We start from the raw sequence: 26,141 nt of genomic DNA, 5'->3' as shown, positions 1-26,141 counted from the left end.
AAATGTGCAAGCCATCACCAGTCACCACCCACAGTGTACATTAGCAGGAAGCTGGAATTGGAAGAGGAGCTGAGACTCAACCTTGGGCACCGATAGGGGACGCGGGTGTCCAAAGCAGTATCATAACCCCTACACCTCAACCCAACATTCGCCACTTTTTTGCTTTTATTTGGAGGGAAGAGAGAGGAAGAGAGAAGCTGCTGCTTTTAAAATCTTAAATTCCAGGGGCTGGCACAGGGGCATAATAGGTTAAACCTTATAGTCTGCAGCACCATCTGGTTACTTGCATCTCATATGGATACGGGTTTCCTGCCGCCCCACTCCCTGCTGCCTGAGAAAGCAGCAAGAGGATGGTCCATGTCCCTAGGCCCCTTCACCCACCTGGGAGATCTGGAAGAAGCTCCAGGCTCCTGACTTAGGAGTAGCTCAGTTCCAGCCATTGTGACCATTTGGAGAGTGAACAAGTGGATAGAAGACCTCTCTGTGTCTTTGCTTCTCTTTCTCTGTAAATCTGCCTTTCAAATAAAAATAGATTTTTTTTTGTTAAAGATTTATTTTTATTATTTTTTCATTGGAAAGGCGGATATACAGAGAGGAGAGACAGAGAGGAAGATCTTCCGTCCGATGATTCACTCCCCAAGTGAGCGCAACGGGCCGATACTATGCCGATCCGAAGCCAGGAGCCTCTTCCCGGGTCTCCCACGCGGGTGCAGGGTCCCAAAGCTTTGGGCTGTCCTCGACTGCTTTCCCAGGCCACAGGCAGGGAGCTGGAAGGGAAGTGGGGCTGCCGGGATTAGAACCGGCGCCCATATGGGATCCCGGGCGTGCAAGGCGAGGACCTTTAACCACTTGCGCCACCGCGCCGGGCCCGATCTCTTTTTTTTTTTAAAGGAAAGATTTCAGCTCCCTCCTGTGGGACTGTGACCTTATCTGCTTGTTTTCCTGGGCCCCAGGGGTGAAGGGTAGTATGGAGAAGGTCATAGTCAAAGATTCCTATAGTTCCTTCCTAGTTCTGGAATATTCTGGAACCTGAAGTAGTTTTTGTCTTGACCATGGGTGTTCCCAGTTCCCGCCCCTCCCTTTGCTCCCCATGCCCTCCATACCCCTACTCTGCAACTCACTGGCCCTGGTCTCTCTTCTAGAACATCAGATGCAAGCTCTGCAGAAACGTACCCTTGTTCTCATCCCCTTTGGCTCAGCCTTCCTCCACTGTGGCAGGCCTAACCATGCCCAGGTCCTAAGTGGCTGGCCCAGGCAGATTTCTAGGACATGGTCACTGCCCGTGGTCTAGTGGAGGAGGTGGAGTGGCGGGGAATGGTGGGGAAGGAGCTGGTCGCTGCTCCTGCACAGGTGAGGATGAGCAGGGTCATCCACCTGGCACTGTGAGCGGCCACCTCTTCCCTCCCCCTGTGTGTCTGTGCAAGTGTGAGCCCAATGTGTGCTGTGCAGACACATGGGCGTACAGGAGGTCATGCCTCAGACACATTGCTGGCCTCGGACTGCTGCACACAGCGTCCAAAGGAGCATCTCCCACATTTCAATCCCCTCCCTACCAGGAGGCTGGAAGAGGCCTGGAGTGGGCAAACATGGGAAAAGGGAGTGCAGAGGGAGCTCTCAGTTCTCAGCTCCCTCGCTCCCAACTGGCTAGGAGTGTGTAGTCCTGGAATTGCCAATGAGGGTCTACAGCTAGGCAAGCGTGTGGGCCAGCCTGGAAATGGACCAGTTCCAGGAATGCCCGGAAGCCTTGATGGTAGACTTGAACATGAGCAGGTGCAGCTCGTTCAGGCATAGGGGAGAGCGTGTTTGCTGATTCATTGCATTCCTGCTGCTCCTTCCTTCCCTCAGCCTCCTGTCCTGCCTGTGTTTGTGTCACTTCTATGAAAATACAGTGCATGGACAGGGGGTCTTGTCCCAAGACCTGGGTGCCTGGAGCTGTGACACAGAGGTGTTGGGTGTTCTTTTCCAGGGTGCCCATGGGTCTCAGGGATTTCGAGCTCTAATTTCAGGCCCAACATGAAGTGGCACCTTCGAGAATCAAAGACATAGTCTATGACATATATGACATATATGACACAATAGACATAGTTATGGGATCTTGCTCTGCCACTTCCACCCTTGCCCCCTTTTGGGTTATTCTTGTTTTGCCACTTGCTTCTCATTTGCCCTTTTTCTGCAACAATCTTCTTCACTCTGAATTTTGAGATTTCTTAAAGCTGTATTTGAAGCCTCTGACACCCTAAGATGCCCTAATTTGGGTGTGATGGGCAAGTCAGATTAGAATATTCAAAATTTTTTCTTCTTTCAAATATTTTTTTGAATGCTTTTGTCTTAGGTATTTTAAAAGGAGAAATAGAGAAATGAGTAGAGACAGATCTTCCATCTGCTGACTCACTCCCCAAATGCCAAAACCAGGAGCCTGGAACTCCATCCAGGTCTCCCATGTAGGTGGCAGGGACCCAAATGCTTGAGCAATCACCTGCTTCCCAGGGTGTGCATGAAGTACCAGAACTGGGAGCCGAGCTAGGACTCACCCAGGCACCCCTCAGGAGGGTGTGTGGGTGTCTCAAGCAGCATCTGCACGGCTGCAACCAACACCTGGCTCGGGATTGGACTCTTCTGGATCCATCGTCCCAGATCACACACAGTGAGACTCCACAGTATGAACCTGAGGCCAGAGCCTGTCTGAGGAGCCTTCTTCTGCTTTTACTGCTGAAATCATCTTCCCATCCAACTAGCCAAAGTCAGGGTCCTGAGGAGCAAGCTGGTGTGATGCTTCGATTGGATCAAGAAGAAGCCATTGGCCCCCGTGCTTGGCTGTGCTTCTTGCGGGTGGGAGGATGGAATCTGAAGGCCAGCTCTGGGGCAGACAATCTGGTCTATCTCTGCCCTGGTCTGCAGGCTGCTTAGGAGAAGGGTGGGGGCCAGGCAGGGCTTGCCCTGGGGAAGGCACTAGAATGGTCTTAACTCTTGCTGCTTTTTCCTTGGATAAGTCTTCATCCCCCCCACCCCCCTTAGAACAGGCGACTCTGTCATTCCTTAGAGTTCTGGGTTTGGAAGGAAGTGGGTAATGGAGGAGTGGTCAGAGGCTGGAGGTGCGAAAAAGAGGGAGTGAGGCCAGAGTTGGGGCTCCCAGCCTGCCAATTACAAACAGTTCTACTTTTACATGTGGAGTTCTCTAGCGTGATTCATGGGACAGATGGGCCCACGTAGCAGGGTGTTCTGGTGATGGCAGGTGCTGGGATGCCAAGTGGACCTATGCTGCTACAGCCTCAGGAAGCAGAAATATGACTCTCAGATGAAGATTCAGCTAGGAGAATTATAAAGGAAAACACTATGACCATGTCTGGGGTGATGACTGAGGCTGATTAAACCTTGCCCCAGGATCAAGAGTTGGGAAAGCCGTGAGCTGAGCTGTATGCTGCTCATGGATCGGATGGCGGTTACAGCCAGTGCCTGGGAGCATCCACTGTGACTGGCTGGCAGGGCAAGGAATGGCTTGGCTGCTGCCTGTTCTGTCCCTCCACAAGGGCTGTTGTCCCTTCTCGGTTTTTATTCTCCAGTGAGCAATGGCTGGGTAGATGTGCCTGCTTGAAGGCTTTGTTATGCATAGCCTGCAAAGGGCTTATGTCTTACCTTTTCACGAAAAAGCCTTGAGAAGCTGCCTTTCTTTTTCTTTTCTTTTTTAAAGATTTATTTATTTTTATTAGAAAGTCAGATATACAGAGAGGAGGAGAGAGGAAGATCTGTCTGCTGATTCTTTCCCCCAGTGGCCCCGGTGGCCCCAGTGGCTAGAACTGAGGCCATCCCCCAAGAGACTGGAGCTTCTTCCAGGTCTCCCACACGGGTGCAGAGTCCCAAGGCTTTGGCCTATCCTCTACTTCTTTCCCAGGCTACAAGCAGGGAGCTTGGATGGGAAGTGGAGCTGCCGGGGTTAGAACTGGTGGCCTTATGGGATCCCGGCAGGTTCAAGGCAAGGACTTTTAGCCGCTAGGCTGCGCCGCTGGGCCCAAGGCCCAATGTTGTTTTTCTTAAAATTTATTTATTTTCATTGGGAAGGCAGATCAGATTTAAAAAGAGAAGGAGAGAGAAAGATCCTCTGTCTGCTGGTTCACTCTCCCCAAAGCCTGCCAATGCGGGCTCTGGCCCAGATGAACCTAGAGCTGGGGAACTTGGTCCAGGTCTCTCCCACAGGGATGGCAGGAATCCAAGTACTGGAACCATCACCTGTTGCCTCCTGGGGTATGGATTTAGTGGAAAGGTGGAATGGGAAGTAGAGGAGGTGGGGGACTCCCAGCCTTTGTGACAGTTGGAATGAACCAACAGATGGAAGATCTCTATATAACTGTCTTTCAAAGAAAAAAAAAATGCAAATCTCAAAGTCTGAACACCTGCTTGTGGCGAGGTGACATTGTTTGGTCCTGAACGATAGAGGCAGGCAGCCCCACCCCACAACCAGTCCCCTTCTGCAGGGGTGCAGAGGCAGCGGGAGAACCCGTGGGGTGCAGAGTGTGGTCCACAGCTTGCATGACTCAGCTGCCCCATATCCTGATGGCGGGTGATAAAGAAAGGCCCCGGGCTCGCGTGGGAGACGGAGGGTGTCCGTAAGCACCCCTTACCCAAACGCTCCCTGCTCCAGCCATCCCCTCCACCGCCCACATCCGGCTGCCCACGTGCCCCCCACCTTCCGTCCCCTGAGTGTCTCTCCCAGCTCCTTCAGAGGGCGGATAGCCCTGAGGTAGCCGCAGTGCACGCACCGTATCCCATCGCTTTACGCGATCCCAGGTGAAATAGCGGGCTGCAGTCACAGACTGCAGGCAGAGCCAGGCCTGGCTTATCTGCGTCAGGGACAGAGCAGGGGATCACCTCAGCCCGTGGAGGTGGCGGCCCGGGTGGGGAGGAGGAGCCCGCCTTCCCCGCGAGGACACCTCCAGCCTCTTCCTCAGTTTCCCTCTGGCGATCCGCAGCCGAAGGGATGGGGGTGTAGTGGGGGAAGAGGGTGGCGGGAAATGGTGCCTCGCTCGCCTCAGCGACATCAAACCCTCGTTTGGCGTGCGGGGACAATGGCCGTCTTATTTTCTCCATTCGCCGCGCACAATGCCGGACTCTCGCATTCACCCGCGGCGGTGCGAGCGAGGTAATTAGCCCGCGCCATTCAGCGCCGACAGCGCCGCGGTGCTGGGGGAGGCGGCGGCGCGGATTAGCGGGGCCCGGGGCGCAGCTGCGGCCACTTCAAAGGGGCCCGGTGGCCCGGCCGCCGGTGGGAACCGGGCCTGCCCGCGCCGGCTCCCGCGCGCCGCCGCCTGCGCCCAGGGGCGTCCTGCCCGGCCCGCACCTTCAGCCGGACCTCCAGGGCTCTTCTCCTCCGAGCCCCGGGAAGCGGCGAGTGAGGGGGCTGGGAGTGTGACACAAAACGCTGCCCTCCGACGACGGGAGCAGATGGTCCCACTTAGGCCGCCGCTCGCAGCGCCCCGGGCGCCGGCCGCGCGGATGCCTGGACTGGGGGCCCGGCGGAGCAGAGCCCGGCTCCGCGCAGCACTCCCTGGCGGTGGAGGCCGGCTGCCTTCCAGCACCTGCAGGCGGCCTGGGAGGCTTGATTGAGAGAGAGAGACCCTGCCGGGCCCAGGGTCAGGGGTCTCCATGCATCTGACTCGCGCAAGGAGGAGGAGGAGGATGGGAGGGTGATGATCTGGGAATGCAGATTCCTGGCACTGCAGCAGACCCTGCCTGTGAACCTCTGGCCGTGGGGTCTAGAAATCTGCCCTTGTGACATTGCAGGTTTGAGAAGGGATGGGGGCCAGTCCAGCTCTGTTATCGTCGTTAAAGAAGTTGAGGCCCAGGTGGAGGACTACTGAAGGCAGAGTGAGGATGGGGTGGAAGACTAGATAATAGGAATGACGCTTAAAGGTTCAGGATGAGGACTTACCACTTCCGTGGTGTTTGCTCTAGATGCCGGAGAGAAAAAGGGCAGATGAGAACATGAGCAGATGAGAATCGGCTACCTGCTAGGACGCAGGTGCAGGCAGCACCTCAGTGTCAGGCACTAATTCTGCTTCTTTGAGGGGGTTGTGGAAGGCGGAAGTGTTCTTAAAGAAAGGGGCAGGTGGGTTGCACGGAGAGGGGCCTGCAGCTGCCAAGGTGTGAACGGGTGAGTTCCTGTGATAAGTACGAGGAAGGCAAACTTGCCTTACGTGATCACAGAATTTGATGGCTTTGAAGATGGAAAGAGGACCCTGATGATGAAGGCCTTGAACGCCGTCACCAGTAGACTTGGAGAAATGGAGAACCTAAGCATCGTCTTGCAAATTCAGGAAAAGAATAAAGACTTCTGGATGGAGGAGGCAGAGGACTGGGGGTGAGAAGCTTGTAGGGGAAAACTTGAGTGACCAGTTAACTATGGGAGAAGGAGGGCTGAGGAAGAGCAAAAACTTCATTTTGTAAGCAAGTTTTGTAAGCAAAAACTTAGTTTGTAGCTTGGGCGATTGGTGCACAATGAGGTTGATGATAGATGGGAAGAGGAAGCGACTTCTGGGCTGGTGTAGGAATAATTGCTTATTTAAATTGGGAAGAAAACATCTGAAACCTTCTGCAAGTTTTTAGGAGACTTCGACCACTAGAGGGCAGCAGTAGGGTTCTCCAAATAAGTCCATTTCTAAGATTGGTAACCCATTTACTATCGGATAGAGTCCCGGACTCTCCCCTTCTCCAACACCATGTTGCAGGCAGTTGCTGGGGAGTCTGTTGGTCTTAATCCTTGGAAGTACGAGGTTGAGCCACCAGGATTCGGTGGGGCAGCTGTGTTCCAGGAACACTCAGTGCTACCGTCATATATTTTATTTTAATGTGTTTGTTTGAAAGCCTTCGTTATAGAGAGAAGTGATATTCCAATGCATTTGGTTTACTCTTCCAAATGCCCACAACATCCAGAACTGAACCAGGCCAAAGCTAGGAGCAGGGACTCTGTCTGGGTCTCCAGCATGGCTAGCAGGAACCTAAATGCTTGGACCATCACCTGGTGCCTAGCAGGTGCATTAGCAGTAAACTAGCTCGGAAGCAGGGACTTGGTCCCAGCACTGTTACTGGCTGTGGGTATACGAAGCAGCTGCTTAACTCACTATGTTACAGCATTTGCCCCTGTCCTAGAGTGCTAGGTTTGGGCTGGACCTTAGAGACTCCTGTCTACCCCTTCCCCAGATGAGGGAAACGAAGCTTGGAGGAGAAAGTCTACGTTAGGAGCCTGTGACAGAGCCAGGCTGCGTCCCAGCTTGCCTCTCCAGTCCCCAGCCACAGCTTGTCTTGGTTCTTACAAATCCTGCGCTATAGCTCTGGAAATTTGGGGGAAGGATCTGTTTTGGTGAAGCCGTCCTCGTGGTCATGTGAAAGCAATTTGCTTAATAGCTCCGGCCTGGGCCCCCTAACCAGATGCCCTTCCGGGAGGAGAGGGAGATCCGGTGTTCTGAGCAGATCCACGGAAGTTCAGGATGTTGTGGGCCCAGGCAGGTTTACTTAAGGAAGATTGGTGACCCTGACACCGGCAGAGGAAGGCAGTTTGTACAGAGGGAGCTCTGCTGGGCCTGGACATTCTCAAGTCCAAGGCAGAGCGAGGTTCCCAGGTCAACTCCCAGCCCCGATGCGGTCCCTGTGGGCTAGTGCTCAGGAGCAATGGAGTCTCCAAGGTTACAGCTGGGCGATGCTTTATGATTCATCCTGCTCCGCTGCCCATCTTACAGAGGAGAACAGAGGGCCAGAGAGGGGCTGTGACTACCAGGATCATACACAAAATTATTAGAAGGCTTGAGGCCACTCCTGCTTGCCATGGGAAGCTATTAGCATCCCAGAACATTTGTCCCCTGTCTTCTGAAAGCAGGAAGACCAGTGCATCCCGCACGGTGACATGCAAGGGGTATAGGCATGTAGGCACCCCCACCACCTGTCCCCACCCGCCCAAGCTCCTGCAGGGATGATTCCCTGGAGGGCAGAGTTGGAGGTGCTGGGGGAGAGACCCCCCTGGGACCCAGCAGCCTGGCTCTTTATCCATCTGTGCTGATAGAACTGTGCAGACTGGGTACAGCAACCATGGGGGTGGGGGTTATCATACCACCTTATCTTGGTGCTCCTGTACATTTGTGACCCTCTGTAAAACTCAGCACGAAGCCCTAGGGCAACTAAATAAGAGTGGAGCCATCTGTGGTCACGTCTGAGCAGCATTTGAGTGTGTTCTGCCCCATGCAGGGGGGTACAGCTGGGGTGCAGGGACAGAGCCCTGGGTTCTGAGTCAGCCTGCTCTGTAACTGCTGCTACTACCCTCACTGCCGGGCCCATGTAGACCAGGGCCCTTGACCTGCTGGCAATCCCTGCCTTTTGGGATGTGACCTGTGTAAGTACTGTCGCATCTTAACGTGGTTGTGCATTTTTGCAGATTTCAGAGTCAGGTGACTGTGCGAGGACCTGGCCCAGCAGTGATGATCATATGCCCAGCGTGTGTTATGGCCACCTGGGATGGCACCTATGAGTAAAGGGCCACTGGGGTGGAGGACAATAACTGAAACACCCTGTGTGGCATGCCAGAGTGAAAGCTTAGAAGACAGCCTGTGGAGCTGCTGTAAGAACCACAGACACGCATGAACCCCAGCCAAGATGCGGCCCTCCACACCCTGATATCTGGAAAAAGAGCCATGCTGTTGGAAATGAGAATCACTTTTGGAGCGTACAAAGCAGGGCCCACAGCCTACATGGCACACTGCTGCAGGGCAGGGGCAGGGGAGCTGGGCTTGACCTGTAGGAGCCCCCAGCCTGTGAGACTGATTGATTACAAGCAGCCGGCCCGGCCCAGGCACGGCGAGAGCCCCCAGAGGCCTCCGCTGTGGCCACGCCTTGGGCCTCAGAGGCCATTGGCATCAAAGGGTCCCCCAGCGGCCACTGCAGGATGCTAGGCCTCCTCTCCGGCTGAGCTCGCCACCCCCTAACCCCGGCCCTCCCTCACCCCCAGCCAGGCCCCCCCCATTTGTCCGAGGTAGCCGAGGTGGCCGAGAAAGGGAGAGATGGGATTTATGGCTGCTGACTTGAAAGACAAAGTTGCCTTTTGTGTTGGAATGGGGGTGGGGGAGGAGTGGAGAGCTGGTGGTGGAGACCGGGGAAAGGAGGGGCTGAGATTCAGGGGCCCAAGGGAGGGAATGAGGGGCTTGTGGAAGCAGACAGAGGAAGGCAGAGTCACCCAGCCAAGGCCCAGCTGGGTCACTCACTCCTAGTGAGGCTGAGGGCTTCGGAGCCACTGTGGTCCTCCCAAACCGCTCACTCCCACATCCAACACCAGACCCTACACAGCCCCTCCCTGCTCTACAAGGTCTCCAGACTCTGGATCTTTTTATGATTCATTTGAGAGACACAGAGAGATCTTCTATCCCTTGGTCAACTCCCTAAAGGTTCATCGCAGTCAGGGCCAACCCAGGATATGACTCAAGCCTTCATCTGCTGCCTGCCAGGGTGGCTAGAATCAGGAGCAGAGGTGGGACTTGAACCCAGGCATTCTAATGAGAAATGAGAGCATCCCAAATGGTGTCTTAACCACTATATTCTATCTGCTGGTTTACTCTTCAAAGGGTTGCAGTGACCAGGGCTGGACCAGACTCCTGTAATCAGGAGCATGAAACTCCATCTGGATCTCCCGCATGCGTGTTGAAGTCCAGGTGCTTGGGCCATCCTCTGCTGCTTTCTCAGGCACAGGGAGCTGGGTCAGAGGCAGAGCAGGAACCTAAACTGGTTCTCACATGGGATGCTGGCCTTGGTCATGACTGGTAGCTGCACCCTAATGCCGGCCCATAGACTCATAACCGTAATTCAACCCTTAGGTTTGCTTCTATGTTCCTGCTTCTCTTACCCCATCAGCCTGCAGCTCTTCCCTATCATAGCATGGACAGGGACTGGGTGGGTGATGGAGGACTGGGACAGAGGGTTGGAAAGAGCGGGCTGGGCCAGAGAACCTTGAGCAGGTCACAAACTTCCCAGGCTTGGGGGCTCTCTGCCAATACTTCCCTGTTTTCACAGACCATCCAGGATAGGAAATATGTAAGGATCCTCCCAGGACCACTGTGTGCAGCCCCGGGCCCAGCAGAGCTTCCCCGGGGTGGGGTTAGGAGAAGCCCTGGGCAAGCCACTAGGGCCCAAGCTTAGCAGGTGCTTGAACTGCACCTCAGAGAGCCACATCCAACCCCCACAATGAGCTTGGCCAATAAATGTTCGAGTTTATAGGCTTCATAAACATTTTACTAGAAGAATCAAGGCCTCAATGACCCAGCGGCCTCTTCCAACTGACAGCTTGTCGATTGGGAGGCCTCTTTGAAGCCCGCAGGGCACAGCTAAAATAGAAAAAAGCAAGCCCCCTTCATGAAGCCCCCCCACAAATCAGATTTTACCCATTCTGTCTCTCCCCACTGAGGTCTGGAGGCCCCAATTCCTCTTCCCCAATAATCCCACCACCTGCTCAGCTGTCTCTTCACACAAGATTCTACCACTTTCCCTCCACAGTGGAGGGGAGGTATGGGCACTCCTTACTGACCTGTCCACTTATGGCCCCCCAGGTGAAGGACAAGAGTGAAAGCCAGAGGTCTGGGAAGTTTGTGATGAAGACATGACGATCCTCTGGGATAGAGGTTCTTGGCCGGTGTCCCTCCCCGCCCCACTAGGAGCCCAGTCCGTCCCGTGTGGCAGCTTCTGCGTGTGCACAAAGGACAACCTTAGTGCAGCATCTCCCATGGGCCTGATCACTGGTCTCCAATTCCCACCCCACCCTACTTCCACACCAGCCCGGGGGGAACAGCACTGGGCTGATGGTAAAGAGGGGAAGAAGAGGGGGAGGAGGAGGACAGCCAGGGAGAAAGGGGGAGCAGGGAGTCATGGGCTTGGCCTGGAATTGTGGGATGCCATCTTTTAGAGACTGTTCATGGGTATAGTCCTTGTGGAACTACCTACGATGGCTAAGTATCTGATGTGTGGCTAAGGCATCTAAGGAACTGTATGGCTGCATATACCAAATAGCACAAGGAGGCGACAGGGGACAGCCGATACTTGCACTAACCAACAGAGGGCCCTGTGGGTGCAGACTGTCCCCCAGGGGGCTGTGCCCCCATTTTTTTTTTAAGATTTATTTTACTGGGCCTGGCTCAATAGCCTAACGGCTAAAGTCCTCGCCTTGAACATGCCCAGGATCCCATAGGGGTGCCAATTCTAATCCCAGCGGTCCTGCTTCCCATCCAGCTCCCTGCTTATGGCCTGGGAAAGCTGTTGAGGACAGCCCAAAACCTTGGGATCCTGCACCCATGTGGAATAGGTTCTGGGCTCCTGGTTTCTGATTGGCTCAGTTCTAGCCATTGTGCACACCAGGGGAGTGAATCAACAGACAGAAGATCTTCCTCTTTCTCTCTTCCTCTTTGTATGTGACTTTACAATAAATATAATTAATATTTAAAAACAAACAAAAATCACATTTATTGTTTGTTTGGAAAGTCAGATATACAGAGAGGAGGAGAGACAAAAAGGAAGATCTTCCCTCCAACGATTAACTCCCCAAGTGGCTGCAACAGCTGGAGCTGAGCCAATCTGAAGCCAGGAGACTCTTCCATATCTCCCACACAGGTGCAGGGTCCCAAGGCTTTGGCTCATCCTCCACTGCTTTCCCAGGCCACAAATAGGGAGCTAGATGGGAAAAGGGGCTGCCAGGATTAGAACCGGCGCCCATTATGGGATCCTGGTGGGTGCAAGGCGAGGACTTTAGCCGCTAGACTATCGTGTTGGATCCTGTGGCCACTTCCAGATGCCACCTTGGGAGGGGGACCTGAGCGTGACTGGAGGAAGGGCCTGTGACCTCAAAAACAGCATCAGAACTGCAACACTGGCCCCTACAAGTGAAGACTTGACCATCTGCAGATTTTGCTGTTTTCCAGAGAGGTGGAGTCCTGGGGCCTACCCCCCTATGGATACCGAGGGCCAACTTACTTGACAACTTGAAGGAAAAGTTAGGGGCAGTGGTTTAAAATATCCGGGATTCAGGCAAGTGTCTGATGTAGCCACAAATGTTATAATCGTTCAAACTACCCAAGTAAGAGCTGGGATCCAGGGGGCTGTAGGAGATCCTTGACAAGGCTGGGCACAAGAAGTAACCTGGCCCCCACGGGCCCTAGAAGGGTCTCTGTAGTTCCAGTCCCCCTCTTGGATGGCTGTACAAAGAGTGAACAGTTGGTGGCTCAGACCCCTGTGCCACATGCTTTTGCAAAGTCTGTGCTTACAATCCCGATGCAAATACTCACACACATCTCTTTATCATCACACACCGGATAAGAGCCTGGCTACAGCCGGGGGGGGGGGGGGGGGCAGGAGACCCGAGTTTCCTTTCCAGCACTCTGCTCCGACCCCTCGCTGACCCCTGCGTCCCCCTGGAGCCTGTCTAATCAAATGCAGGCCTGACCTCACCAGAGGTCCCTGGGCCAGGACCTAAGTGCCCCCTCCCCTCCCCAAGTAGCCCTAGTTCTGGTTCTTGGGAGACCCCTCTCTCTGTGGGGTGATTTATAGGGGTGTCCGGAACTGTTTCCTGCCCATGAGGTACATTGCCTAGCTCACCCTCCACCCCCTGGCTGTACCCCTGGTGGGGGCAGGGAGAGCCCAGCTATTTCTTCCCAGATTGCCTGTGGACAAAGGTGCCTTCTTTCTTGCTCCCAACTGCCTCCCTGTGGCTCTCTATGGCTTCTCACCTGGAGGGATTCCCCTGCAAGCTTCTGTCATTATCTTTTCCAGCTTGAAGTGGGGGAGCCAAAACTCCCTAACCAGGCCAACAGGCAACATCAGGAGAATAAAGCATTGGCAGCCCAGATCCCAGCAGCAGGCCCCATCCACCGGCTGTGGATATGAGACCTCTGTCACTGGCTGTGAATGGGGTCTTCAGCCACAGCAGCAAGTCATCCCCCCTCTGCTTGACCGCCCAGTGGCCCCCCGGGAAGATTTGCTCAGTGATTAGAGTGCTCCTGATTGCAGCTGCAGCCTTCACCTCACTCATCCAGCTTTGCTGAGGAATCCTCTGTCCAGAGGCTATGGCCACAATTCCTCTGTGACCCTAGTGTAACTCCTAATGCAAGCCAAGGGCAAGATCAAACCTGCACACAGTGTACTTTGCACCCGCCTGGGGAGACTGGCCCTGAGGCCATATACACTATGACTCATGAACGAAGCATTTGTGCAAGACACTTGAGGTTCTCCACCTAAGCAGAGTCAGCCTGCCCATAGACTGGAGATGTACAGAGTTTGTTTGTGAGAACAGGTGAATATCAGAGTGGGAGGGCCCTGAGTACCTGGCCCAGGACTGCCTTGACAGCTGAGAGGACCGTTCCTCCAGGGGCTGTGTGCCACAGTCTGCAAAAGTGGGAGGTGAATCTTGTACAAACAGGGCCATATCTTCCTATTATTGCATAGTACTCCTCTTGGGACCATGACTATGCAGCTGGGCTCCTGGGGATGGAGTTGAGGGACCATTCCTGGGTCTCCAACCTGTGAAAAGAGAGGGTTCCAACAGGCAGTATACATGGCAGGGTGTCCTGCTCTGGGACTACTAGAAAGGCACTGGAGAACAAAGGGGTGCCCAGAAGGTGCCTCAGCTTCTGCTTTTCCTTCACATGTGAAGTGTTTTGTCTTCAGACACTTCTGAACAACATTGCTGAAACAGAAGTCTTCCATCTGCCGATTCACACCCCAAATATCTCTCTACCCCCAACAACCAGGGTTGGACCAGACTGAATCTAGTAGACAGATATTCCATCCAGGTCTCCCACAAATGTGGGTGGCATGGAGCCACGTACCCAAGTCAACCCCTGCTGCCTCTCCAGGTGCACGTTAGCAGGAAGCCCACATCAGAAGCAGAGCTCCAGCTCATTCAGTGTACTCCACGACCCCAGGCACTTCTGCAGGGGATTGGCATCCCAACTCTGAGTAGCAGGTGCCTGCCCCATGAGCAACCACAAGCAAAATGCTTGGCAGAACTGCAGTGAGGTGGCTTTGTGATAGAAGGCCCACATGGACAGGGCAGGGGCTCAGCTGTGTGCAAGGGCTGCCAGGCACCTGGGACTCCAGCTACCGGCTGACCCAGGAGAGGCTGGATCATCACCCATGACCCCTCCCAGCTCTCACGCTTCTCTCCAGTACCCCAGCAATTGCAGCTGTCCCACTGTCCTTCAGAAATTCTTGGTGGGAGACAGACATGGAGACCAGACTCTTCCTGTCTCCTTGGTAATCTCCATGGTTAGTTTTCTTCTGGCCAGCTCCTGACTGTGGCCGCATCCAAGGGACCTTGAGTTGGGACTGGGAACAACAAAAGGATTTGGTTCCTTAATGAGGAAGCATCTGTAGTCGGCAGAGCCATTAGTCCCTGCCCAGGTCCCTAGGGGACTGGCTGCTTCTCTCCAGCTGAAGGGAAGAAGGCGCAGGCAGCTCCTCAACTTCCACATGGACGGGGCCCTGGGGCGGGGGACAACTGACCCAGAACCCAGGTACCCTCACCACTCTCCAGTCCACAACCAGCTCTGCCTTCCTGCATGCAGTTTGGGGCCACAGGCGGTAGAGGGGCCCCCCCCGCAGCAACTTGGTCCCCTCCCCCGAGCCTTCCAGGCTGACCTGTGGGCCTCTGGCCTGAGACACTGGCAGGCTGACCTTCCCAAGCCTGATGGGTCCCAGCTGGACACCGGCCTCCACCTCCCACCCCAGGGCTCCAAGGTACACATGTGATTGATAGCCAGAATTACGGCAGCCCCAGAGCTGGCAGAGTCAATCCTCCATCCCCAGCCACGTGGACATTCGGCCCACATACAGAGAGACATGGTGCCACACGCACATACAAAGAGACACACACACCCATCAGCCAATTCCCAGGAGGCCCTCAGAGAGGAGGAGGCCAGAGCGGGGATTTTTATGCATGTTTATATTTAATGAACTGCATGCAAATGAGATGGAGAACGAGTGCCACAAAGGATCCAGCGTCACCCCCACCGCCACTCCACCCCAGACCCCGGGGAAGAGGGCACAAAGACTGAAGTCCAAAACATGCCTGAGACAGGGCGTGCAAGGCCACTGGGAGGGCTGCCTGCTCACGCCAGAGCACCGAGAGCAAGGGCCAGACCCCACACCCCCATGTGTGTCTGCTGCAGCAGGGTGGGAAGGGTCCCCCTGGGAGGTGAGCCCCTGTCCCTGGTGATGGAGTGCCCGAGGGGAGGGGCTGCCCGCCCGCCTGCCTGGACAGATGGCGAGCCGCCTTCTTGCACTTGAAGCAAAGTGGATTTTAATGAAATCACAGCCTTAGTGCAGAGGCTGGGAACCGGCTGAGGAGGGTCTCCTCCTCCCCGGCTTCATGGGGTGGGGTTTGGGGGAGTGGGCGGGAACACTTAACCAGCCTAATACCGGGGAAAGGCACCCCACCCTCTAAGCCAGCCCAACAGCTCCCTGAAAGGTGAGGAGAGGGGACCTGAATATTTATGACACATTGAAATGTAGATTGCTGGCTCTGCTTGTCACCTCCCAGCAATACCCCACCCTTTGAGGCACACTGAAGCTGCAGAAGAACGGGGAAGTAGAGTAAGGACGTGTACAGTGGGAGCAATGAAGGACAAAAATAAAATCCAGTGGGTCTCAGTCACAGGGTCCCAGCTGGGAGGTCCCGGGCTTGTTGCTTTCCTCTCTGGGCATCAGTGTCCATTTCTGAAAAAAAAAAAAAGTCCATTTCTGAAAAACAAACATGCAGCATGTTTCTCCGTGGCCCTGTGCACCTGTGCCTTCGTGGGTCAGCTTTGGAGGGAGAACCAGTGTTCCCTCCTCTAGGGCCCAGGACAGCCCAAAGGTCCCCTGTTAGAGATTTGCCCTTCAGGCCTTTGTCCAGCTCTTTCTCGGGGTATCCTTGGGGAAGATGTTTAATACTGAGGCCACACCCACACAGCCCATCCAATGAGCCCCCAGCACTTCGGCAGTGCACCTGACCCAGTCCATTCACTTTTTCCCCAGCCATGTCAGACTTCCACGTGCATCCCCAGGCTACCGTGGGAGAGGAAGGTGGTGTGGCCCGCTTCCAGTGCCAAATCTACGGGCTTCCCAAACCCCTGATCATGTGGGAGAAGGACAGAGTCCCCATCGACACGGATAATGAGAGGTGAGCCTGGGGCAGGAATTTGGATGAGGCCTGCCCATGACCATGGCCTGCGAGGGGGATCACCTGCTTCCAGCAGTAGCTGGCACTGGCTTTCTTAGTGGACATGGCTGTGCAGTCTTCACCAAGGCTGGAGTTCCGGGTGGTGGGGAGGGGGTAAGACTGGCGGGGACATCCACCTGTCAGAGTGATGATTGTGATACCAACATAGCACCTGGACGCTTGGTGCTCCATGCCTCAGGGGCGCACGGTGCCCCTCCTCCCAACAGGTACACCTTGCTGCCCAAGGGTGTCCTGCAGATCACAGGGCTGCGGGCTGAGGACAGCGGCGTCTTCCACTGTGTGGCCTCCAATATCGCCAGCGTCCGGGTCAGCCACGGGGCTAAGCTGACGGTGTCAGGTGAGTGCCTGAGCTTCCCGGTTCCTCCTTCTTATTGCCCCTCTCCCCATTACCTGCAGAGAGTCAAGTTCAGAGTGCTGCTGAGGGCTCAGACGGACTCCAGGGAGTCTTTCCACCTTGGAAGGCTCGCCCTCTGCTTCGCTCCTTGCCCAGGGCGAGGGGCAGGGCCCCAGGTGGAGTACTGGCCCTGAGCTAGGAACTGGAGCTCCCTCTGCAGGTCGCCTTGTCTTTGCCGGTTGTTTTGAACTAGGCTGTGGGTGGGCTCAGAGGTGGGGAAGTTCCCGGCTGGAAGCCAGGACGTTCTGCATCTTCTAGGCTCAGGCTCCGGGGCCTACAAGGAGCCGACCATCCTCGTGGGTCCTGAGAACCTCACCCTGACAGTGCACCAGACCGCGGTGCTGGAGTGCGTCGCTACGGGCAACCCGCGCCCAATTGTGTCCTGGAGCCGCCTGGGTGAGCTTCCCCTCCTGCCCCCAGCTCCTGGGGCGGGATGGGGTGCGGGGGCATTTGGAGTCCTATTTGCTCTCCTTGGGCGTCCGGCTGGTAGGATGGGGGTGGGGTGGGTGGAGAGTCAGATTGGCCGGCCGGTGCATTCCCCGGGCCCCCAACGAGGCTGGCTTAGCTCCCGGGGTTACCGCATCAAGATCTGGCGTCCCACCCCCCCCACCCAAATCCCTGAGCACCCCAGTCTCTGTCCCCTCCCCGGCCCACTCACTCTGCAGCTTCTCCAAAGTTGCAGTTGTCAAAGCTTCACCCGGGGGAGGGGCCTCACCCGCCCCCAACCCCGGTGCAGCCTAAATCCCTCAGCAGCTGAAGGAGAGAATCGAAGGGTGCAGATGGGCCCACATTGTCCCCACGGAGAGGTCACGGGGAGGGCCACTCCGGAGGGGGCGGGGCGGGGCTGGGAGACTGTGCAGCATTGTGGCAGCTCGGGCACCAGAGGGAGGGGGTGGCTGGGATAATGGAGTAGATTTCACCACTTCAGCCACTGAATGGGGAGCTGTCTCCTTGCGTTCTGACTGTGCTAATCTCTTCCTGGGCTGGGGCTTGGGGGCCCTGTCCCTGCCCGAGGCTGGGAGAAACGGCCTGGGCATTCGGAAGACCATCTGGCCCAGCATTTCCAAGCTCTGATGGGTCAGGAGGGTGAACCTGATGTGGGGCTCCCACAAGTTTGGAAGACAGTTAACCAGGCCTCTTCCTGTGGGACTTAGAGGCATTCCAGGAAGCAAGCATGATGAACAAATGTACAGGAACAAAGGGAGTCAGATCAGGCTGGGAACTGCTGATCTAATCCCCGTCACTGAGTGAGGGATGGAGGGAGGATCTCCAAGGTCAGCAGGGGCCAGGGTCAGGGGCTCTGCTGCCTCTGCAGTTCCCCTGGCTGGGAAACTGGTGAAAAGGGCAGTTCTCTGGAATTCTGGAATATTCCTGGACTTGCTCCCCTCTTCCCCCACACCCAGCTCCCTGACCCCGGCCCCTCTGTCCTGCTCCTCAGATGGCCGCCCCATCGGAGTGGAAGGCATCCAGGTGCTGGGCACAGGAAACCTAATCATCTCAGACGTGACGGTCCAACACTCGGGTGTGTACGTGTGTGCGGCCAACAGGCCTGGCACGCGGGTGAGGAGGACGGCACAGGGCCGGCTGGTGGTGCAAGGTACGAGGTTGGCCACCCTCACCCACCCCCAGACTTACCCACTGCCTGCTTCCCTCTGTCAGGAGCAACCCTGGCCCCCACTCCCACCCGAAGCCAGGAACCCTATGTCACCCCAGCACCACCACCACCAGGTCCTTCACTGGTGCTGGCCCTGTGCTGCCAGGCCAGGTCCAGGAATGTGTGTGTCGGGAACAGGGTTGGGGGGATGTCAGAGTTCCCAGCTACTAGGCCTCATGGCTGCCTTGGTCTTCCTTGCTGATGTCAGCTGCCCTCTGCCCATGTCTGTGTTGCTCAACACATGTGTCTCCCCCGTGTGCCATGTTCATTCACACTTGTGTCACTTCCAATCTCACACTTGCTGTCTGTGCATGCCCAGCAGCCTGAGTATTTGCACACTGTCATACCCAGCTGAGACAAAGCTCAGGCAGCCAGCCAGGCACCAGCCTACAGCCAATCCATCCAGCCTCCGGCCATCGGGTTCAACTGACCACAGGACCTAGGCTTGGATTTCCCTTTTCAGGACCTTTCTGGGGGAGCTTCCTTCCCCTAGAATGGGAAATGGGGGAGGCGGGGTCATCAGTCCCATTGGTTTAGAACTCTATGGGCTGTTAGTGAACATGATGGAGGCTTGCTGGTGGAAACTGCGAGCCTGGGGTTGGAGGAGGGTGGGAGTGAGAGCCTCTGGGGGTGCATCCATCTCCTCCTCATTACCACTTTGGGGTGCAGCCAACCCTATTAGCATGCTTATTTATGTAGCAATTCTCCCTCCTCCCCACAACAGGGAGATCAGCTTGATGACTTTTGGATACAGATGTCAGTCTTTTAAACAGTCATTAAAATGGAGCCCTCTCTGGGGAGGGAGGTAAGCCTCCTGCTGAGCATAGACTCAGGTGGAGGCTGGGCTCTCCCCATTCTGAGGAGTCTCAGGGGTGAACATGAATGTGTGTGGAGGGGGCTCACCACACTCTGTGCACCCCACAGCCCCTGCTGAGTTTGTGCAGCATCCACAGTCCATCTCTAGGCCAGCTGGGACCACGGCCATGTTCACCTGCCAAGCGCAGGGAGAGCCACCCCCTCACGTCACCTGGCTGAAGAATGGACAGGTGCTGGGGCCTGGAGGCCACGTCAGGCTCAAAAATAATAACAGGTGCCTATGTGCTGGGGTGAGGGCCTGGGATGAGTAAACCCTGTGGGCAGAGGTGGCTGGTGCCCAGGGACCCACCAAGGACAGGCATCTGAAGTTCTATCCGTTCACCTGCCCTCACAGCACCCTGACCATTTCTGGAATCGGCCCTGAGGATGAAGCCATCTACCAATGTGTGGCTGAGAACAGTGCGGGCTCATCTCAGGCCAGCGCCCGGCTGACCGTGCTGTGGGCCGAGGGGCTGCCTGGGCCTCCTCGCAACGTGCAGGCCACCTCCATGTCGCCCACTGAGGTCCGTGTGTCCTGGAGCGAGCCCCTGGTCAACACCAAGGATATCATTGGCTATGTCCTGCACATCCGGAAGGCCACTGGTGGGTGGGATGGGGCGTATAGGCTCTGCCTATGTCCCCCTTTCTCTTCCTTTGAGACCTTGAATGTCCTGATCCAATGCTTTCTGAACTCCACCCCTGGCCACCCTCCTTCTACCAGGTTCCGTGGGGATCCCTCACCCCCTTAACCTCCCCACCCCCAAATGTGTTGCCTCCCCAGACCCCCCAGAGCTGGAGTACCAGGAAGCGGTCAGCAAGAGCACCCTTCAGCATGTGGTCAGTGACCTGGAGCCCTCCACGGCCTACAGCTTCTACATCAAGGCCTACACACCCAGAGGGGCCAGCTCGGCTTCTGTCCCCACCATGGCCAGCACCCGGGGTGAAGGTGAGGCCTGAGTGTGGAGTACTAACCAGACACACCCAGGCTGTCAGGGCACGGGGCACCCCGGGCTGGGTCTCCTTGCTCATCTCTGAACTCCTGGGAAGGCGCCACCAGCTGAGCAAGCCCACGCTGTGAGTCCACTGGTCCAGCCTAGGGGGACCCCACCCCTCAGCTCATATGGCTGAAGAAAGAACAGGGGCTGGGCCAGTGGCCAGAGCTTCAGTCTGATGGGTACTGTGGTTAAGCTGCCAACTCGGATGCCTCAGTCCTATATCCAAGTGCATGGGTTCAAATCCTGCTCTACCTTCAATGCCTGCTATTGGCCACCCTTAGGGATCCCAGGTGGTGGCTCAAGGACTTGGGATAGCTCCCCACTTAGGAGATGTCCCCCTCCCTGCTCCATTAAGTCTCCAAGGCTTCTGGCTTCAGCCTGGTCCAGCCCTGGCTACACAGCTGGATTTGGGGAGTGAATCAGTAGATACAAGATCTTCCTTCTCTCTCCTCTCTCTCTGTCCCCACCTTCCAAATAAAACAAAAGATATATAAATGGTCAATTTAAAGCAAAATTTCACTATAGTCCTCCTTGTACCCACAGCCCCCGCCTCACCCCTGCTGTCAGCACGGGTTCTGGGCGACACTTCCCTGCAGCTGCTGTGGGAGCCCTGGCCCCGTCTGGCCCAGCATGAGGGTGGCTTCAAGCTGTTTTACCGCCCAGCAAGCGGGGCTTCCTTCACTGGTCCCATCCTGCTGCCCGGAACGGCCTCCTCCTACAACCTCAGCCAGCTTGGTGAGGTGGACACAGCTGGGGCTGGGGGCCCGGGAAGCGGCTGGCAGGGGTCCCCTCCCTCTCCTACCAGGACATGGCTGCTTGGTGGGGCAGTCATTGAGTACCTACCTCTGCCTCCTCCAGACCCCACTGCAGTGTACGAGGTAAAGCTGCTCGCCTATAACCAGCACGGGGACAGCAACGCCACCGTCCGCCTCGTGTCTGTGCAGGGAGCATCTGAGAGGGCCAGTGAGTGTCCTGGATGGGACAGGGAGGATCTGAGGAAGGCAGAGCAGGGCTTGGAGGCTGCAGCGGGACACAAGGCGGAACAGTGGCAGAGCCCTTGTGGGGAGATGCTCTTCAGGACTCTTGCTGTGAAGCCTGGGGACAAGTTCCTTGAATTCTGGGCCACAGATTTGTTTAATTTTTAACATTTATTTATTTGAAAGGTAGGGTTATAGACAGAAAGAGAGAGAGATCTTCCATTTACTGGTTCACTCCCCAAATGGCCACAACCACCAGAGCTGGTCCAGTCCAAAGCCAGGAGCCTAGAGTTCCATCTGGGTCTCCCATGTGAGTGACCAGGGTCTTCATTCCTGGACCATCAGCTGCTGCTTTCTTGGGCACATTAGCAGGGATTTGGATTGGAACTGACTTCTATGCGTCAGTTGGCATTCCAGGTGGCCAGTTAACCCACTGTACCCCAGCGCCGGCCACAGAAAACAATCTCTACTTAATAGAAAGCTGTGGCAAGGAGGAGGTGGCGTGTGCTCAGGGCCCCCTCCCAGTATGTGGCACAAACTCAGGAAGTGATAATTGAAACAACAGAGCAGGATGGCTGAGTCCGCCACTTCTGGGGAGGAGGGGCTGGGAGTGGCAGCCGCTGGGGGGTTGTCCCCAAAGGCAGGGCCAGGCGGTGGGTGGGCGATGCTTCAGTCCGGGGAGAGCCACAGCCACAACTTGCCCCCACCCCCAGTCCTGAGCCCACCCTGTGACTGCCGCAAGGAGGAAGCCAGCAACCAGACGTCCACCGCAGGCATTGTCATCGGCATCCACATCGGGGTCACCTGCATCATCTTCTGCGTCCTCTTCCTGCTGTTTGGCCAAAGGGGCAGGTGTGCGGGGGGCCTAGGGAGTAGGGGGCGAGGCTGGATGGGGGGAAGGGCGGAGCCTGCAGGGATACAGGGCTTAGGGCCCCTGGCTCTGCTTCATGTCCTTCCCATCTCACTCTGGTCTTACCCTTTAGGGTGCTTTTGTGTAAAGACGTGGAAAACCAGCTGTCCCCTCCTCAGGGCCCTCGCAGCCACAGGGACCCTAGCATCCTGGCCTTGAACGGGATACGGCCTCGTGAACAGGGCCAGCTCGGCCTGGAGGAGAAAGGCGGTGTGGATGCCAAGGAACTGGAGCAGCTATTCCCCCCACCAGGGACCGCGGCGCAGTCCGGGCCCAGACCCAGGGTGAGTGCCCGGGAGCCAGCGCGTCTCTGTGCCTCTGATCAGGTGAGGGCCGCCTTGGGGGTCCTCAGCCCTGCTCGGGACCAGAGCCTGGCCCTTGGTTGAACTCCTTGTGTCTGGGTTTCCCCAGCAGGATCCCACCGGCGCCACTCTGTGGGAGGAAACCCAGCTCTCGGTGCAGCCGCTGCCACCGCGGCACCTGCCCGAGGGGAGGAGCCGAGCAGGTGCCCCCGAGCTCCCGCAGGACGCAGGCCTCACCCTCGCGGGGCAGTAGCCCCTTCTCAGGTTAAGTCGCGGTTTCTCCAGTCGCTTGTTGCCAGGGGACAGCCCCTGCGGGACGTGGAAGGCCTTCCCAGGGAGCCCGAGGGGATCGTCCCCACCCCTCAATGCCACCCAGCGCCCCGCATCCTGCGACTTGGAACTGAATGACTTCCTTTAGAAAAATGAGCAAGGGAGGGAAGTGAAGGAGATTTCAGGCCCACGGAGTCCCCCCGCCCGCCCACCCCATGCCACCGTGGCGCCCTCCCTGGCACCACTGGCACCGCCCTGTGGCGGGCTGCCTTCTCAGGATGGAACTTGTGTGCGCCCAGCACCTACCTCAGCCGAAATGAATGTCCTTAGGGGAGTGGGGCCTGGCCCTGCCCTGCTCCCTGGAGCCCCAACGCACTCCTACCTCAGCCCTCTCCAGGGGCCTCCCACCCCCTACTCCCGCCCCTCTTGTCCAAAATAGAAAAATGGAAAAAAAAAAAAAAAGAAGAAGAAGAAGAAGAAGAAAAGGCACGTCCCCCTTGCAGGTGTGACGTAGCCATCTACCTCAAGGCTGGGGGGTGCTGCCACTGGACCCCCTCTCTGCAGCCCCAGCCGTGTTGAACCCCCCCCACACGTTTTCCCCCCCAAAAGGGTGGCCCCTTGGGCTGCAGAGAACTGAAGGTGGAATTGGTCAGAGAAAATGTGAAAAACAAAGAAAAAGCCAAAAATAAGAGGAAAGGAGAAGTGAAAATGGTTATCCCACTAGGCATGACCCGCAGTGTCCCGGCTCCTGTCCACTCTGCTCTTGCCTCCTGTGGCCTGGGAAGGAGTGGGGACATTGCCACTTCCTCAGATCAGGGCCTTGAAAGGCCCCACAGGAGGGACAGGTGACAGGTGCCTGGGGTGGGGTGAGGGCAGTGTTCTCTGACCAGCGGGACACGCCAGCCTACTCCACCCTCTGGGCAGCTGTGCAGCCGCCAGGAGACATGGAGGGGCCGGAAGCTATTTTTCTACAAGGCGACCTAAGGGTTGTTACTGTCCTGTGACTGTTCAGGTCTTGTTTTCTGTTGTGTTGCTCTCTGAAAGACTTAACAAGAAGAGGAAAAAACCAAGGAGACAAATAGCTATTTTTGGTTATACTCAGAAGCATTTTTTTTTAATAGCAGAAAGAAAAAAAAATTTTTAAACAAAATGAAAGCTATGTGTGTTCCTTAAGACTGAGACTAGAATGTATAGCCCTGGCCCCGCCCGCGTTCCCGTAGCTGACCCAGGTTAGGAGTTGTGCTGTTTGCCTAGGAAGCCCGAGTCCCCAACGGGGACTCTGAGAGTGGCGGTGGGCTCTGCCCTTCTCCCAAATGACAGGCAGTGTCCAGGGTCCGTCGTTTCCCCCACTCACCCCGTTCTCTTGGGGGTCCCCCATCTCCTCTGGGAGGGTGGGGGCTTGGGAGCCACCTGGCTTGGGTTTTGTCACACACATTTTTGACTCAATAAAAGTCCTGTTGCCAAAGTGAAATTTGAGTTTTGTGTGTATGGTGTGCTTGGTGGCCCTGTCAGGTCCTTGGGGTGGGTGGGGGAGCCCAAGGCCACAGGGACACCCAGCCTTGTGTGTACTCTGGGTGAGGGCCCTTCTGGGGTGGCTTTCCAGGTCCTTATTCCCTCCCGAGGAGATCTGTCAGCTAGAGTCAGGCAGGGACCCTGATTTTCCTACTCGGGACAGGCCTGAGCAGGGCAGGATATAGTGGCCCAAGTGGCTGGGCTCCTGCCGGCTATATGGGACAACTAGATGGAATTCCTGGCTTTAGCTTGGTCCAACCCTGACTATCACTGACATTTGAGAAGAGGACCAGCACTGGGAGATCTCTGCCTCTCCCTCTCTCTGGAAAAGTTACTCCACCTTTCAGATAAGTAGATAAATCAATCTTTAAAAAATAAGTAGGGGTGGGCCTGGCACAGCATGGCCTAGCAGCTAAAATCTTCCCCTTGGACACTCAGGGATCCCATATGGTCGCTGGTTTTAATCCTGGCAGTTTCACTTCCCATCCAGCTCCCTGCTTGTGGCCTGGGAAGGCAGTCAAGGACAGTCCAAAGCCTTAGGACCTGTACTTGCGTGGGAGACCCAGAGGAAGTTCCTGGCTCCTGGCTTCAGATCAGCACAGCGCCGGCCGTTGTGGTCACTTGGGGAGTGAATCATTGGATGGAAGAGCTTCCTCTCTGTCTCTCCTCCTCTCTGTATATCTGACTTTGCAATAAAAAAAAATAAATCTTTAAAAAATAATAATAATTAGGGGAGCCCAGTGCAATGGCTCAAACCCCACCTTGCAAGCATGGAGTTCCCATGTGGGCCCTGGTTTATGTTGTGGCTGCTCCACTTCCCATCCAGTTCCCTGCTTGAGGCCTGGGAAAGCAGCCGAGGACGGCCCGAGGCATTGGACCCTGCACCCGTGTGCAGACCTGGAAGAAGCTCCTGGTTTCTAGTTTCAGATCAGCTCATCTCAGGCTGTTGCAATCATTTGCAGAGTTAACCAAAAGACAGAAGATATTTCTCTCTGTAATTCTGAGCTGCCTTTCCAATAAAAATAAATAATAATTAGATCAGTCAGCTACCTCTTCCCCGCCCCCCCATAGGTTCTCTGGGAGCCCTGTACCTCCCCACCACGGGCCTTCCACAGCCACACTGGAGCAGCTAGAAGGAGGCTATGGGCATCCCCAAGACGGGAAGGGCCTTGCTCCTTGGGCCAAAAGAGACAAAGAGTAAGGAGAACATGTGTGCCTGGGCACCTGGTACAGGCAGGCCCTGGGGGAGGGTACTGGGTATCATGCTGAAGGACCATGCCTGCTTCCTCACCAAATGCCAGCTTTGAGTCTTGGCTTCACCCCTGATTGCCAGCTTCCTGCTGACCCCCAATCTGGAGGGGCCCAGGAGGCTCCAGGTCCCTGCCATCTCCATGGCAGACCTGGAAGGAGTTCCTCACTTCAACTTCCCGCCAATGAGGCAGGTGATGGCTCAGGTGTGTGGGTCCTTGCCTCCCATGTGGCCTCTGGCACCTGGCTCTGGTTTTGGCCTGGTTCAGTGCTGTTGTGGGATGGGAGATTTTTCCCTCTCTTTTCTTTGCAATAAAATGGGATTAAATAAAAGGAAATTTTTAAAAAGAAAAAGGGGGGGGGACCTGGCATGATAGGTTAGTGGCTAAAGTGCTTACTTTGCACGTGCCAGGATCCCATATGGACTCCAGTTCTAATCTCGGCGGCCCAGCTTCCCATTCGTCTCCCTGCCTGTGCCCTGGGAAAGCAGTAGAGGACAGCCCAAAGCCTTGGGACCCTGCACCCTCATGGGAAACCCGGAAAAGGCTCCTAACTTCAGACCTGCTCAGCCACTTGGGGAGTGAACCAGTAGACAGAAGATCTTTCTCTCTGTCTTTCTTCCTCTCTGTATATCTGACTTTCCAACAAAAATAAATGAATCTTAAGAAAAATCAGGGATGGTACTATGGCACAGGGGTAAAGCCACTATCTGTGTGCCATCATCCCATATGCATGCCTGTTTTTTTTTTTTAAGATTTATTTATTTTTATCACAAAGTCAGATATATAGAGAA

The 26,141-nt window shown here is 55.9% G+C and overlaps 1 protein-coding gene across 1 annotated transcript in view; it reads left to right on the top strand.

The window, feature by feature from the left end:
- The window catches only part of IGDCC3 (immunoglobulin superfamily DCC subclass member 3), a 37,922-nt gene extending 15,351 nt beyond the window's left edge, over positions 1 to 22,571 (top strand). Inside the window, exons 3-14 of the mRNA XM_040968455.1 lie at positions 16,027 to 16,171; positions 16,438 to 16,568; positions 16,884 to 17,021; positions 18,064 to 18,222; positions 19,204 to 19,369; positions 19,490 to 19,737; positions 19,916 to 20,080; positions 20,673 to 20,864; positions 20,988 to 21,092; positions 21,820 to 21,958; positions 22,090 to 22,300; positions 22,431 to 22,571. Of these exons, the coding sequence (XP_040824389.1) occupies positions 16,027 to 16,171; positions 16,438 to 16,568; positions 16,884 to 17,021; positions 18,064 to 18,222; positions 19,204 to 19,369; positions 19,490 to 19,737; positions 19,916 to 20,080; positions 20,673 to 20,864; positions 20,988 to 21,092; positions 21,820 to 21,958; positions 22,090 to 22,300; positions 22,431 to 22,571 (1,940 nt within the window). The remainder of the gene's footprint in view (positions 1 to 16,026; positions 16,172 to 16,437; positions 16,569 to 16,883; positions 17,022 to 18,063; positions 18,223 to 19,203; positions 19,370 to 19,489; positions 19,738 to 19,915; positions 20,081 to 20,672; positions 20,865 to 20,987; positions 21,093 to 21,819; positions 21,959 to 22,089; positions 22,301 to 22,430) is intronic.
- Positions 22,572 to 26,141: the final 3,570 nt, after the last annotated feature.

This window comes from Ochotona curzoniae, unplaced genomic scaffold (genome assembly GCF_017591425.1).
Source record: "Ochotona curzoniae isolate NIBS_2020 unplaced genomic scaffold, NIBS_Ocur_1.0 scaffold_4701, whole genome shotgun sequence".
In the NCBI taxonomy this organism is placed as follows: Eukaryota; Metazoa; Chordata; class Mammalia; order Lagomorpha; family Ochotonidae; genus Ochotona; species Ochotona curzoniae.
This window is presented reverse-complemented; position numbering and strand designations above follow the sequence as displayed.